Source organism: Eurytemora carolleeae, unplaced genomic scaffold (genome assembly GCF_000591075.1).
Source record: "Eurytemora carolleeae unplaced genomic scaffold, Eaff_2.0 scaffold483, whole genome shotgun sequence".
Lineage (NCBI taxonomy): Eukaryota > Metazoa > Arthropoda > Copepoda > Calanoida > Temoridae > Eurytemora > Eurytemora carolleeae.
Genome location: NW_019396384.1, coordinates 159,121 through 174,871, shown reverse-complemented (window position 1 = coordinate 174,871; position 15,751 = coordinate 159,121). Strand labels below are relative to the sequence as shown.

The window sequence follows — 15,751 nt, the reverse complement described above, 5'->3', positions numbered from 1 at the left end:
GGGGGGGGGAGTGGAGGTAATTTTACCACTCTAATTTCCAGGGATGTTTGCGTAACCCTTAACTATCCAAGAGTAAATATCTCTCATCCCCCCTGTAAGCCGGCACTTCTGGAGTTGTCGAACATAATTATGTTCAGGTTTAGTTAAAAATGAATTTTGAAACTACTCAAACTGTGACGGAAACTCATGTACAAACTAATCTAAGATGGGATCCAGGATACATCAAGTCTATACCTGGAGCACTCAAGCTAGGAGCAGGGGTAAATTCAGTGCTTTAGGATCCCGATCCGGATCCAAGGGGTAAAATATCAACCGAAAACTACAAAAAAAAAATACTTTTTTACTCCTAAAATTCAAATCTGAACTTTTGAAAAAAAGAGAGATTATAAAAATTTCCTCATTTCTGAATGGTTCATCAAGTTTTAGGATAAAAATAAGCGAAAAAATAAAACAAAAAATTTGAAAACTTTTTTTGTTAAAAAATTTCAGTAAATCTTTAAGAAACGACCTGGATCCGTATCCATTTTTTTCAATGCGGATCCAGGATCCGGATCCGCATCAAATTTAAATGGATCCTAAGCACTGGGTAAATATTATGAAAATTATCGGCGAATTTTTCTTTAAGTTAATGTTTCGAATTTGTCATTAGATTTCTTGAAAAATATTGTTTTATTGCAAATTTCTGACAAAATAATGTATTCTTTTTTATTTTTAGAGATTTTAACTTGGATTATATAGTTAGAAGTATTACTCCAAAATTATCTAATATTTTAAAATGTTAACGTATTTTTCCAATTACCATTGACACTTCCAAGCACATAGATTAAAGAGATCGCTCCAAGTAGATTTAATTGGCAACATGATTATCATTTAGTTATTGGATCTGGTTTGTTTGATCTGTGTTCTCTGCGCAAGTCCTTACTGGAGAGAACAGCCAGGTTAGAAATTTTAAAATCATCTTAATTTTTTTGAATTATTTTAGTTGAGTGTGTTTTACTTGTCCAAAGCCAAACTTTAGATTAGCTTCGACATACACATATATCCAAACAAACGAGAAAAAGTTTCAACATTTTAGTAGATTTTTTCCAAATTGATCCAGATTCAAGGAGCAAAAAAGTTGCGGATCTGCATCATCAAAATCTACAATGATTAATGATCCTTAAAAATTCTCTTAAAATTTCAACTTTACTTTTTTAGTTGGCGAGTGGTATATTTTCGTGTGCATGACAGCATTTTGGGTGACAATAATTCTACTCATCATGTACCTACTCCACGCTATCGGTGATTATTATACAGTTAAAAGCAGAAAACTCTGGAATAGGAAGACGTCCTTTAGACTCAAGTTATAACTTGAACTAGTCCAGTGAATATAAAACCCATCTATTTTGCTGTGTAAACAAACCCATAGAACTTAATTTGTGAATTAAAAAGTAACTAGTGACACTATTTGCATTGTAACAATATCAAATGGACTAATTACTGATATAATGTCGTTTTCCTATTCCACAGTTTTCTAGTTATCTCTGTACATTAGATATTTTTACGAAATCAACCAAATTTTATGAAAGGAAAAATAAAAAGCTCTGGTTATTTCATCCTGCTGATAAGATTTTTGTGCTTTATTGGTGGCACACAAAAAGGAGGGAAAGTCAATATATTATTTTAAATGTATGCCTGGAACTAACCTAACTTATCCATATAGAAAAGTTCCACGTGATCCCGTGGTTGATGCTAGAGTTTGGATTCTATGCTCTCTGGGCGTTCTTCTACTTTACAGCTGCCATAGCCACGGCAGTTCAGGTACTAAGAAATAAGCCACAGCATTTTCCCATCATGCCACATATTAGCTTTTTTTGTCTTCCGGCAACCATGAGCTACAATCGTACGGTCTACCGCCACAGCATTTGAGTTTTTCGACAGTTATTACGTTATGGCTGCCGGGAGATAAAAAAGATAATATGTTTCATGGAAGGGAAAAATGTTATTACTTAAGGCCACTCGTCTAAAAAAGGATACCGGAGTGGGAGTACTTATAGATACATTTACAATTGTCAGTTTATATATCTTAAAAAATTATTGATTTTTTCCCAAAGTCAGAGAAATCAGAAAATCTACTGATTTTATTAGAATTTTAAAAAATATATTCTTCAATTCTGGATTATAGCAATTCTATTAAATAGTTTGGAATAAATGTGAAACTGTTAGTCGCTAATCAGATAAAGATGTATAGGGTACAGTTCTGAATATTCCATTCAACTCTTATAAATAAAAGGTCTCTTAAAATTACGCCTACAGATCGAGTTTTCTAATTTACAAATTCAGTACTTTAGTTTTGACCGCTCTAATTGTCTGGACAAACTTTTCGTTTTAGATTCGGTAGATCTTGTTAAGACGAAGTAACTTTGAAAGAACCGTGCCTTAATTTATCAAAATAACCAACTATATTTTTTTACAGGGTCAACATAGTGCCGCCCTCGCTGCTGCGGGCTTTTTTGGGTTCGCCGCCATGTTTGTTTATGGTGTTGACGCGTTCTTCAAGTTCCGAGGATGGCGAGCTGGTCAGTTGGCGCAGGGTGAACGGAAGGTCACTAGAACTACAGAATCTACTGCTCCTTAAACATTTTACCTGAACACATATAGAGTTTAGTTTAGTTATTATAAATCTTGGGAAAAATAATACTAACTAATCAACAATATAAATTTGAACCTTGAAGCTTTTACAATTCTTCCGTCCAGAATTTGGACTTTTCTTACAGAACTATGTGATATGTTTGATAAATGTATTCTTTTATGCACCCAAAATATTTATTTTGAGTTTTTTGAAAATTTAATATGAATTGCTGATTTTTTTTGTCAGACACCCTTAAATATTTTTTCTGTTCCAATCAAATAATTTTTGAATTAAAACTTCCTGTTCCGCTAAGCTTATCATGTAAAGCATGCAATTCAATATTTTAATTAGATAAAATTTAAATACACTAATTATGTCAAGCATGTTTTATTTTTTGTGGAATAAAGATCTAATTGTGTTATTTTCAGTTGAAAAAGTGAAAATAATTTTTTTAATTTTTAGACCAAATCTAACCGTATTTCCAAGATGTTAAAAGTAGTAAGATTTAAAAATATTAATTAAATTAATTTTCCAGGACTTTCTACGTTAAACGTTTTTGAACTCAGTTATTCAAGAAAAATATTCAATAAACATTGATACTCAAAATTTACATCTTACTTTTCTGTCTACATTATTCATTTGTTTGAGTTTGAAGGAAAAAATCAAATCTGATTTTAAGCTGTAATACTATTTACAGGGTAAGATAAAGGCTCCTCCATATACGTTTTACCTTTAATTGAAGATAATAACGCGAAAAGATATTTTCACAATATTTTCAATTTATTCTCCAGAATGTAATTTGCTTATTTATTGTCATTCAAAATGTTCTAAACACTAAGCAAAAAGTACATGTCTCAGTTTTCACTATCTTCTACATGGGACAATTTAAGGTATTTTTCGACCAACGCAAATCCGCTATACTCCACTTTTGACCTACGCCAAATCCTCGATACTACACACCGACCTACTAACACGTGGTTTTACAGTTTACTTGTGGCCGCAGTGCCCAACCCCCTAACCTGTCATAGCCGCAGCGCTCGGCCCAGAAATTGTCTTAACCTAACCTTACCCTCAAATACTACAAAAATAAACAGCTGGCATAGGTCCGATTATGCAGTAGGTCGGAAAGTTAGCAAGTCAGAAGTTCAGTAGGGGGGATGTTGCGTATAGACGATGTAACATTACCGTTAAGGGACTGACCTGAGTGATGGCATAATTCAAATTTCCCCTCAATTTTTATTGTGGAAATCCAGATTAACAGCGGTGCCTTTTTATATTTGTTTTATCCAAATATTTTATCTACAGTAACGCTTGTACTTGTTGAGAAAGTATAAAGTTCACGTCGTTTTATCTTAAAGGAATATTAGTATGCATTTCCGGCAGTCATAAATAAAAATCTTAATTTGAATTTAAATTAAATGCATTTTTCAAATATGTTCAATCTAAGTAATTTAAGACGGAAAATATGAAAGTCATTCACATCAACTGACGGCACAAAATTCATGCATCCGACGCTTATCAAATTAATGACTTGTATTGTGAATCATACATGCCATTATAAATAAAGGGTAAGAAATTTACGTTAACAGTCGCTTAGTCGCTTCAATATACTCACCTATGCTAACAAATTCATATTTACATAAGAATCTCTAAATTAGAAGCAAAAGTTAGGCTTACATTTAAGATTGTATTACACATGTTGAAAATGCTAATTCAAAACGTGAACAAACCGGATCCAAGTTTGTGTTTACAATGAAAATAACAGTTAAAGTACAATTTTAACGGGCTCCAAAATATTGAGGAAATTCAATTTAAATGATGACATGAGGTGGACGATGTGGTGGCTAGAGATGGGTATCAAGAACAAGGACATTACTTAAATCTGAACTTTTTACACGAATTATGTTTACAACTTTAATTTACAACATTTCCTCAATCATAGATTCCCCCTCTTGGGAAAAATCATCGGCAATTTGATCATCAGTTTCTTCAACGTCTTCGTCTTCTATGTCCTCAATGTCCTTAAAATCATCTACATCATGTATACCCTCCATTGTCTTCGCCTCAACGTCCTCAACATCCTCTACGTCCTCAACATCCGCAACGTCCTCAACATCCTCTACGTCCTCAACGTCCTCTATATCTTTAAAATCTCCTACATCATGTATACCCTCCATCGTCTCCGCCACAGCGTCCTCTATTTCCTCTATGTCTTGAAAATCCTCTACATCATGTGTACCCTCAATTGTCTCCGTCTCAAAACCTGCTCCCTCTACATTATCATCCGCCATGGGAGCTGTGTCCGCCTGATCTGCGATATCCAATCCGTCTGGAACATTCGACACTTCTTTAGATCCATTGTCGGTAGTATTCTGTTGATTTGGGTTGGACTTAGTACTATCCAAAGGTTGATTTTCTCCTGCCTCCCTATTAGATTGCTCCAGGGCTATGTTGGTAGTTTCCAGACTGTTCTCTAGTGTGGAAAGATTCTCCTGGGTTAGACTAGCAACAGCAATAGTTCCTTCAGCAATCTGTAACCATACAAAACTATTCTAACTCTAGATCAAATATAATCGACTAAATATTTTACTGCAGATATGATTGCTCGAATCATTATTGCTAAAACTGCATTTTCTTACAAATCAACGGTAGATATTTCTTTGTTATCTTTAAAAATTAGAAAAGAGTGGTAGGCGATTATATCAACACAATGAAGACGACTTTTTAATAAAGTTTTTATTGTTAACAAGCTTTTTTAGATTACAAGAAGCTTTTTTACTTATCAGCTAATGTAATCTATGTTTCTGTGCATCTATCCTGTTTCAACAGCTGGATAAAAATCAAAACTGAATTCAAATTCGTCTTCATTGTATTGATATATGCGTCGACGACTGTAGTAAACACTAGACTGGTACTTTTTTCTAAGCCTCTATTTCAAGTAATTATACTTGTATGTTTATTATCATTGCTATTGCGGAGATTAACTTTTAGCACTTAGATACTTTATTTTTTTTCCTTAAAAAAATCAATTTTTAAGATAAAACCTAACTGAAGTAGCCAACGTTCGCATGATACAAAAAGTAGAATAATTCTGTGTTCCTTAGTTTTATCAGAATCTTTGCTCTGTGAAAGTGAAGATCTTGACCGGTCATCTCGTTTTTTTGAACCTGTAAATATTTAGATCAGGTGAAACCCTGGTCAAGCCAGTCATGTCATATCAGTTCAAACCAATCAAGTCACATCAAGTACATTTGTTATGAGCCAGGTAAAACCAGATCAGAGTAGCCATGTCAAAAAAAAGTCAAACAGTAAAATCAAAAAAGTTTCAAAGAATTAAAAATACTGTCAAAAAAGTCCGTCTGGAAAAAGGCCAATCAAGTCTGGTCCAAAAAAATGACACCCGTCAGACCAGGCAAGTCAATCAGAGTTGAACCAGGTTTAACAGTTAAAACCAGCTCCAACCAGTCCATTTTTACTTGCGCTGAATATATTCCCAAATTCATTCATATTCTTAAACCACTCTGAATAAAATCCTAAAATAAAAACCTGATCTTCTAGGACTAAGTTTTCGCAACTTCACTCCAAAGGTATCACACTCTCCCACACTATCAACCTAAAATCAGAAAATTTCAAATCAAATCAAATCATAAGTTGTAGGGATGGCCAAAGGCTCCAGTTGTGGATCGGAGTTTCAAGTATCCTGTTATCAATAGTTTTATAATAAATGTTTTGGTATGCTAAGGGGTTAAATTATAATACTTGAAAACAAACCCAGCAACCTATAAGCAAATCTTTATTGAAATAGTTGAGAAATTTCAGTATAATAAGTGGAAACTGGATTTTTTTCTTCCAATATATTTTTATTTTAAGTATGCATTATGTATTAGAAAAAAACATCAAAATATTTGATATTTGTTAAAAGAATAAAAATGTATATTTTCTTTTTTTTAAATTACCTCGTAATAATAGTTGAAATTCACTTTCATGGGACCTCTAGGACGCCTAAAAAAATTATCAAAAATAACAAATTACTGAAAACTCTTATTAGGAAAGCTTTTGTTGCACACTGATTCGAAGAAAGGCAGAAAATTGAAAAAAATACGACAGCCGGGCCACGACATTATTCTTCATATTTAGTGTCGTTGTTATTTCAAGTGAACTTCCACTTAAGGCATGACCGATTCACAATTCACAACGGCGCTCTTTAATCTTTTTTAGATCAAAAATGTGAAAGATATTCTAGTTTTTATGACTTAGAATTGTTTGACAATTTTCTACATTTTTTTAGAAGCAGAAAAGTCATTTTATAGAGAAGGCAAAATTTAAAAAAAAAAATTAACATTTAAAGTGAAGATGATTAATATCTCATGGATTTGTGATCTGACAAAGCTTCGAGGTGAATTTGATTTGCTTTTTTTAATAAATGAAGATTCCCTTTGATGCAGGGGAAATTAGTTCTAAAACTTACACTAGGCCCATCTGCAAAGAGTTCTTTTTCCAGAGTATATATATATCTTTAAATCCAATAAGAGTAGAACTAAAGTACACTATATATTTATGAAAATGGCTAAAACTACATATTGAAAAAATAAATGTCAATTTTAAACTAATAATAAGGTGTGAGAATTAGTTTTTGATTCTTCTGGATTTCATTTTCGAACATATCCCTATTTTAAAACAATTAGCGGATTTTAGCTCATGTCGCGTTTTCGGAACATATCCTGGTTTTGAGACAATTACCGGAATTCCTAACAATATCAATTTTTAAGAATTTACGCACAAGATTTTTTGATAGGGTAGAATAGAAACAAAATAGAAAATAATAAAACAAACTGTTCTTTTATAAATTTAAAATCATTACAGCATTGAGAAATCAAAATATTATTATCATTTGTTCTTACATTTTAGGGCTTGATCGCGACCCATTAAAATTCTATCTGATGTTTCTGTCTCGAGAAATTGATATAAAACTGTGGCAAATTTATACAAAAATTCATATGTATGCAGCTGAACTCTCACCAATGAGAGTGCAGTATACTGGTCACATGTCTCTGTCTGTATCACGTGACCAGTATACTACACTACCATTGGTGGGAGTTCTGATATTATAAATAATAATATCAATTATATCTATTAAAAATTAAAATCAAAATTATAAATAATAATTGGAGAAAACCTAAGTTACAATTAGGTTTCTCTGGGATATCTTCGCTTTCAGATTGGTTGCATATTTGCTGAATATGATCTGTTTAAACCTACCACTTCTATACAAAATTGTATATACATATGAATTTTTTTATAAATTTGGCACAGTTTTATATCAATTTTTTGAGACAGGAACATCAGATGTAACTTTCATGGGTCGCGATCATAAGCTAAAGTGATTAGCTTTCAGCCTATACCCCCTTTTTTTTCCTTGACAGTCCCTTTAATAAAATGTTGGTTATAGGTTTTACCATCGACATTTACTCTGCATATGAACAGGCATCCCAAAAACCCAGTGTTAGAAATGGACCAAGTATTAGTTTTGGAACTGATGTCCCCTGTAATGTGTATGCATTATTATTACTTTGAAGGTCGTCTATCTCGATCTTGTCTGTCTCTTTCAAGTTCACGATCTCTCATGTTCTTCTGTTAACGAACCCAATTGTTAAATGCACATGCGTGAAAAAGAAATAGAAGAAAATGTTTAACTCATAATTGGGACAAACTACGAAAAAAACTGAATTAAAAATGCAATTCCTACAAAAAATCGTTTCATATTCTTAGTAGCTACTTGAAAAATTACTTACAATGGATAATATATAACAATTATCAATTTCATGAGAGGGTTTAATGTAAAATTTTGATTATCTAGCATAGGTTTTCCTTTTGGGTCTCTGGTATATTAGCATATTCCTCTGGAGTACAGAACATCCTGGTCACTCCCTTTCGTCGACATCTGTCCTTGTGTTCTTTTCTGAAATGTTGAATTTGAGATTATTTAAAGAACATTAACAACAGCTTGTAACTACAACTGTAAATATTCTAAAATGTTTAGTCGCCCAAATCTAGGGGATATTAGTTCCAAACCTAACACTCGGTCCATTTCTAACATTCAGTGTTAGAAATGGGCCAAATCTGCAAAGTTATGTTTTTCAAGTGTATATATCTTTAAATCCAAGACGAGTAGAATAAAATTACACCATATATATTTATAAAAATCGCTAAAATTATATATTGAAACAATAAATGTCAATTTGAATAAAATAAGGCGTGAAAAATAGTTTTTGATGATTCTTGATCCCATTTTCGAACATATCCCTATTTTAAAACAACTAGCCTTAGAGGGCGCTTCGCGTCCATCTTCTAAATTAATTGTGAACATGTTCTCTTTGTGTACATCGTGAAACAAAACAAAAATAATTCGTGGATTTTCACAAAAAAATTCGTGGATTTTTAAAATTTTAAAAAATTTAATGAAGATCGAATTTTGATGGAGACAAATATTTAAAATTTTGATCATTCATAAACCTTCCCTGGGGTCCCTAGATGTCCCACAAAAAATTTGGGCCCGATCGGTTCAGCCGTTTTGACGTTTATTGGATACAAACAAACAGACAAACAGACAAACAGACAAACAAACAGACAGACAAGCCAAATTTTTATATAGATTACCGGATTTCAGCTCATGTCGCGTTTTTGGAACATATCCTGGTTTTAAGACAATCACCCGAATTCGTATCAATATCAATTTTTAAGCATTTACGCACTTACTTAACAAAACAAGATTTTTTGATAAGGTAGAATAGAAACAAAATAGAAAATAAAAACAAACTGTTCTTTTATAATTTAAAAATCATTACAGCATTGAGAAATCAAAATATTAATATAATTTGTTCTTACAATATAGATTTCACTAGAAATGCGGGAAACTATTTGTTTAAAATGCTTGAAAATAAATCATCGATATTCTCTAATTTAACAGATAAAATATAGAAACTTAGATTAGTCTTCATAACAAAATTTTTGTTTTCAGTGATTTATTTTGTAAGTCATGAAAGTAAGTTTTGGTTTGAATTGTGGATTATACTCAAACAGGAAAGTGGGTTTTGTCTCGAAAACGCAACAGTTTCAAATTCAGGATATGTTCGAAAATGGAAAACGTGACATTGTCTTGAAAACGGTCAAGAGATGTAATATAAAAAGAACTCCTATTATAATTTTGATTTTTGAGAAAAAGTTTTAAAACGTTTAATAAAATGTTGGTTACTGTTTTTATCATCGTCTTTTATTTTGGATCCCAAAATCCCGGTCTTTCAATTTGCGCCAGTATCTTATAATTTAGAAATGGGCCAAGTGTTAGTTTAGGAACTGATGTCCCCTGAAATCTTAGAGATCTAAAAAACTGAAGAAAGAAAGAAAATTCTTGTGAAAAAAACTCACGTTTCTAGATGCGCTTCCACTCCATCAAGCTGTATGAATTCTTTCCAGCAAAGAAGACATGGGAACTTACATTTTCCAGGCGTCTTTCCCTAAATAGCGTAATATAAGATCTGTAAAGGTCCAGGACACAATGATATCAAATGGGACACTGTTAAAATCCCCCCTAGTGTTTAAACATAACTTAGAATTGTCGTAGGAGGCTGATTTTTTGCTTGCAAACTCAGAATTATGTATATTACATGCATTTTTTGGTTTTGAAGTAATCTGAGCAAAAGTGCGCGCGCGCGCTTTTTGTGAAAAAATTTTTCCTGACACTCTTGAAACAAATATGCGCTAAAAAAATTCACCTCCAAAGGCTTAACTGTCCGCGCTTGAATACTTATGTGCTAAGTTTGGCCTAAGTTAGAATAACAGTTGAATGAGATACATCAAACTATAGCAAAATTGGCACGAGGAATTCATTTCCGAGGTCAAAATAGACATTGGAGCATTCTGACCGGCGCGCTAGTAGCCGGCAGTTACATTATGGGTCATCTTCCCACATATTTACATGTTGTATGTCGATTTATAGATTATTGGGCACGAAGAATTCATTTATGAGGTCAAATTTAATATTGGAGCATTCTGACTGGCGCGCTAGTAGCCAATTATTACATTATGGGTGATCTTAGTACATTTTTTACATGTTTTATGTCGATTTATAGGTAATTTGGCACGAGGCATTAATTTCTGAGGTCAAAATAAAGATTCGAGCATTCTGACCGGCGCGCTAGTAGCCGGCAGTTACATTATGGGTCATCTTCCCACATATTTACATGTTATATGTCGATTTATAGGTAACTTGGCACGAGAAATTCATTTCCAAGGTCAAATTTAATATTGGAGCATTCTGGCCGGCGCGCTGGTAACCAGCAGTTCCATTATGGGTCATCTTCCCACATATTTTACATGTTGTATGTCGATTTATAGGTAATTGGGCATAAGGATCCATTTCTTAGTAAAAAATTTTGTAAGACTACTCTGATCGACGTGCTAGCTGCCAGCAGTCACCTTCTGGGTCATCCTGTCATATGTTTTGCTTGTAGTATGCAAAGCAAGCAGTTCAAACAATTACTTAATCTAAATTAATGACAAGCAAAATACTGCTCTCATAGCTGACAAAGGTTAGCTCAAAGTTGAACTATACGACATAAAACGCAATATATAAGACACCAACTATAAGGGCGGCACGTTGGAGTTAATCTCTAATTATGATTTGTACCTAATTTAGAAATTCGGACATTGTAACTCAACAATCATGTACCCTACGGCCTACAATATCAGTCTTGTAGTGTCAACTATCATTTAATTAATTTGATTTATTTACCTGAACAGGTATATCATGAACACAGAGTCTTGATTCTACTATGCTGGGCAGATCAACCTCGAATGTTAAGCAAGGAATCGAATTCTTCTTTGTCAACTTCATTTTCAGTCCTTTTACACTGGGAGATTTCAACGAGGTTAGAGTCTAAAATAATGTTAGTTTTTTTTTAAACTGATTCCTAGGATAATTTCTTTTTTAAGTGTTAGTTTAAGTGACTGTGATGGTAATTTCAAGTGACCTGACACGCAATTAGATAGCAATTCCCGATTCACTACTGTACACTTAAAGCTTTGTCTGAATATATGCATCTAATTCATACTTATATATGAATGAGTATGAATTAGATACCTATGTTTTTTTATTTTAAAACTAATAATTTTCAAATGAAGCCTCTTCACAGCAAAAGTGACTTGCGCATTCCTACTACAAGAAAACATATAAAAATTAACTTTTAAAACCTAAAAAAACGAGAATATCTGAATACGGAATAGATATAGGTTGTAAATCGTACATTGCCAGCTTTACATGGAGTCACTAGATATTACGCTAACAGTCCCTTAAAATACCCCCCGATGGCCATGTCCGATTTGAACGGTATAGCCTTGAAACCTTAATCTGATCAATAATGTGAAAGATATTGTAATTTGTCCAGGATTTTAAGTGTTTTATCGTCTTCGTGCAGTAGAAACTTCCATCGAAAATAATCTTTGATAAATAATTTATACTTTATTAGATAAAGCTTTTGAATGTATTATTGCCCATTGCTGCAATCTTTGTATAGAGCTGTTGAACAAATCTTTGATCTCTTTTTCACAATCACATATTTTCTGAAGAAGATAATGAAATGAAGGAAAATACTTACCGACATGGTTATCTTGGTTATAACGGGTTTGTTTGGTTTATCCGAATTCTTTTCCCCTCCTGAAATATAACAAAATTAGTAAATTCATGTTAGGGTAGAGAAAGGGAAATGAGGATCAGATTTGGCAGGATATAATAATTTTAAATTAATTGAAACTTTCGTGAATTAAAATATGCAAAATGTAGATTTTCTGAAGTGTCTTGGATTATTGAAATTTTCATTGAGGGTTTAAGTGTCCCAGAATAAAATGTGAAGAAACTGAAATATTGGCTTGAGGAATTGATAAAAATATTTACAAAATCTGAAAGATTCCTCGCGTTCCAAGTTATTCTGGGAAATGCTGAACTCATCCGTACAACGTTCTGCACAATTGAGCTCAATATGACAAGTGACTCAGATGTTTATTGGGCCGATAGCTCATCGTAATATGAAGGGGATGATAAATAAGTGCAAAAGGAATTATGATAAAGATGATTAAAAATAGTTTTCTATCCGGGGAAAGGTGTGATGGGTCTGTAGATCTGAAGATTAACCCAGGGTTGGAAGATTTTAGCTCCGTCAACCTGGTTTATCTGATTCCTCTTGGTGTACGCCAGACCCATCTTTTCCATCATCTCCATCAGCAGCAGTTCCATCTACTCCAACTCCAACTCCAGCTCCTTCTCCGCTCTCACCGTTCTTGGAGTCATCATTCTCCACTGCTTCCTCTTGCTCCATCCCATTAGCAACGACCCCTTCTACGTCTTCTTCAATCCCATTCTCAGTTTCCTGCTATATGTATCAGCTTCATTAAAATAAGCTCCAGCCTTGAATGGCTCCGACTAAGATTTGCTTATGCTATATTTTTGGCAAATATTTCTCAATTCATACTTTTTTCGAGGTTAACTTGCAGAAAGATAAATGTTAAATTCAAAGTCTCTAAAATGCACTTCGGCGGGGTGCAGATTTCAGAGTTGATGATTAAGCATTGAGGGAATACTTAATGCTTAAACCGTAAGAACTCAGAGAAGTTTCCTTTCCAACAAAAGTGGTTTTTTATTGCCTACCTGTGGCTTACCCCCGACCTCTCCTACATGAACTGAAGGTTCCACAGGATCACTGGCTTCCGTCCCATCTCCTTCATGTTCGTAGTCTAATTCTTCCGTCATATTGTCCGACATTTCGGTTTCTGCCATTTTCTTTCTGGAATACTGATAATTTCACAGCCAAGAGTATTTGGAAAGTATTTTTAAAAGTTCTTTAAAACTCTTATTAATAATATCACAAACAGTAACAGGTAGTGTTGGCGCAGTAAGGTACATAACAGATAATGTTTTTGTATAGAAGCAGAAAATAATTCAATATTTCTTTACTTTAAATTTTAAATATTTAGATTCATACTAATTTACATTGGACGTAACTTGTGCACATCTAAATCAAGTTTTAATTTACTTCTAATTAAGAGTGAGAAGCTGAGTAGTAGTCAGGAGATGGTCAACATTTATCTGGACGAAATCAAGGACGAAAATATTTGTCTCAAGGACGAATTGGAGTCTCGTCAACTGCAGTTGGACGAAGCTAGAGCTGCTCGATCAGTGGACGATTCTAGACTAGAGGAAGTTTATGAAATAGATAGATCAGGATCTAAAAAGCGTGCATTGAAAGAAAAACAACTGTCTCCAGTTAATGAACTTAAACCCCCAGGTACTTCAGATACCCTGACCCCTATGGATAGGAAAAGACGACGTCTCAACTCCGCCACCCCTCAAGTTAGTGAGGTTTTCACTCCTCCCACGGATTCTGAGAGTGTGGACAGCCCTCACATTTAGACAAATCCAAAAAGAGTAGACTAAAACACTAGTTTTTAGATGTTCTGGGCAGAAAGAACTGTAGAGCTAGATCATGAGTAACTATCATGATATGAAGGATTTCATTGTCCACAATATTCGCAATACTTCTCTGAAAATATCAAGATTAAAAAAATAAATTTTCACAGAAAATTATATTTTTACCTCCGGGACTAGCTGTTCACTGCAGAGAAATTGGTTTAATCGTTTAAGATCCACACGGACAGTAGCACTGTCAACTCCTGCTCCCTAGACATGTTGTCAATAGTGAGAAAAAAAACGGGAGATTTAGAGAAAAGAAAAGGGGGATGAGATGAGGGGGGATATTTTCTCTTAGTCCCCCCCCCCCCCCGGAAGTACTTAAGAGAGGGCAATATGTAGAATTCCAGGAAAATATGTTTAACTGAGATTATGGGAAATATAAAAAGTACAACCATAAGTAAATATAATAAAAAGTAACAACTATAAGTAAATATATTTACAAGTATTTACTAGTATACTAGTTCTCACCTCTAACATTATCCAAGGCATCTGATTAGACCTAGATACAGGAATTCTTAGATTTTTGAAGTGACTAGCAACTACAACCTCATCAGATTCGACCTATGAAAAGGAATTTTACTTTTATAGAAAAACTTTGTCAATGAATTTTAATTAGACTTCTGTAAAACAGTTATTGTCAAACGTTCGTTATAAGATTGGCCAAGCAGCTAACAGAATGTGATGTTGAAATAAAAGATTTGGCCAAATCAAATACAGAATTTGATGTTGAAATAAAAGATTTGGCCAAATCAAATACAGAGTGTTATATTGAAATAAAATATTTGGCAAAATTAAATACAGAATGTGATGTTGAAATAAAAGATTTGGCCAAGCAGATACAGCAATTGAAATAAAAAAGTTGGCCTAGCAGATATCAAAAGCAAAAACTCTGATATGATCTGACCTTAAGTGAAAGGGAACCATCCCTTCTCCCAGCGATCGCTACTGTAGATCCCAAAATTCTATATTTCTCGATCATTCTCTTCATAACCTAAAAATAAAAGCCTCTAAAAATGTTGTATAATGTTTATGTCGTAAAATAATACAAATCTATTATTTACTACCTTTAGATCAGGTAGGCATAGAGAGACATGAACTGGTGGAAGAATTGGAGCTTCATACTCACTCCAACATCGTCGAGGTACCACCTAGATAAAAAAATGTTTCCCAAAATTAAATAGAATAAAAGATACATGGAATGCACTTGAACGTTAGATAAAGGGGGGGGGGGGCACAAAACGTAATACTCTTAGGAAAATTTAAACAGTGTTTAAACATAACTTAGAATTGTCGTAGGAGGCTGATTTTTTGCTTGCAAACTCAGAATTATGTATATTACATGCATTTTTTGGTTTTGAAGTAATCTGAGCAAAAGTGCGCGCGCGCGCTTTTTGTGAAAAAATTTTTCCTGACACTCTTGAAACAAATATGCGCTAAAAAAATTCACCTCCAAAGGCTTAACTGTCCGCGCTTGAATACTTATGTGCTAAGTTTGGCCTAAGTTAGAATAACAGTTGAATGAGATACATCAAACTATAGCAAAATTGGCACGAGGAATTCATTTCCGAGGTCAAAATAGACATTGGAGCATTCTGACCGGCGCGCTAGTAGCCGGCCAT

The 15,751-nt window shown here is 33.6% G+C and overlaps 3 protein-coding genes across 3 annotated transcripts in view; 1 reads left to right on the top strand and 2 right to left on the bottom strand.

The window, feature by feature from the left end:
- LOC111702165 (CKLF-like MARVEL transmembrane domain-containing protein 4) overlaps positions 1–3,030 on the top strand; it is a 3,423-nt gene extending 393 nt beyond the window's left edge. Inside the window, exons 2-6 of the mRNA XM_023473757.1 lie at positions 138–260; positions 875–938; positions 1,198–1,281; positions 1,703–1,800; positions 2,456–3,030. Coding sequence (XP_023329525.1) covers positions 150–260; positions 875–938; positions 1,198–1,281; positions 1,703–1,800; positions 2,456–2,617 — 519 coding nt within the window. The 5' untranslated portion in view covers positions 138–149 and the 3' untranslated portion in view covers positions 2,618–3,030. The remainder of the gene's footprint in view (positions 1–137; positions 261–874; positions 939–1,197; positions 1,282–1,702; positions 1,801–2,455) is intronic.
- Positions 3,031–4,284: 1,254 nt separating this feature from the next.
- LOC111702164 (uncharacterized) lies at positions 4,285–10,134 on the bottom strand. The gene is made up of 7 exons (XM_023473756.1): positions 10,037–10,134; positions 8,480–8,570; positions 8,181–8,242; positions 6,568–6,613; positions 6,158–6,224; positions 5,711–5,778; positions 4,285–5,142 (listed from the first exon to the last, which is right to left on the bottom strand). Exons 2-7 carry the CDS (start codon positions 8,525–8,527, stop codon positions 4,531–4,533), a joined length of 903 nt encoding a protein of 300 aa, XP_023329524.1. The 5' UTR covers positions 8,528–8,570; positions 10,037–10,134; the 3' UTR covers positions 4,285–4,530.
- Positions 10,135–12,304: 2,170 nt separating this feature from the next.
- Positions 12,305–15,751, bottom strand: part of LOC111702161 (checkpoint protein HUS1) — a gene marked incomplete in the record, with an annotated part of 4,706 nt that continues 1,259 nt past the window's right edge. The window contains 7 exon segments of the mRNA XM_023473748.1: positions 12,305–12,323; positions 12,828–13,035; positions 13,311–14,202; positions 14,256–14,339; positions 14,601–14,693; positions 15,037–15,123; positions 15,197–15,280. Coding sequence (XP_023329516.1) covers positions 14,101–14,202; positions 14,256–14,339; positions 14,601–14,693; positions 15,037–15,123; positions 15,197–15,280 — 450 coding nt within the window.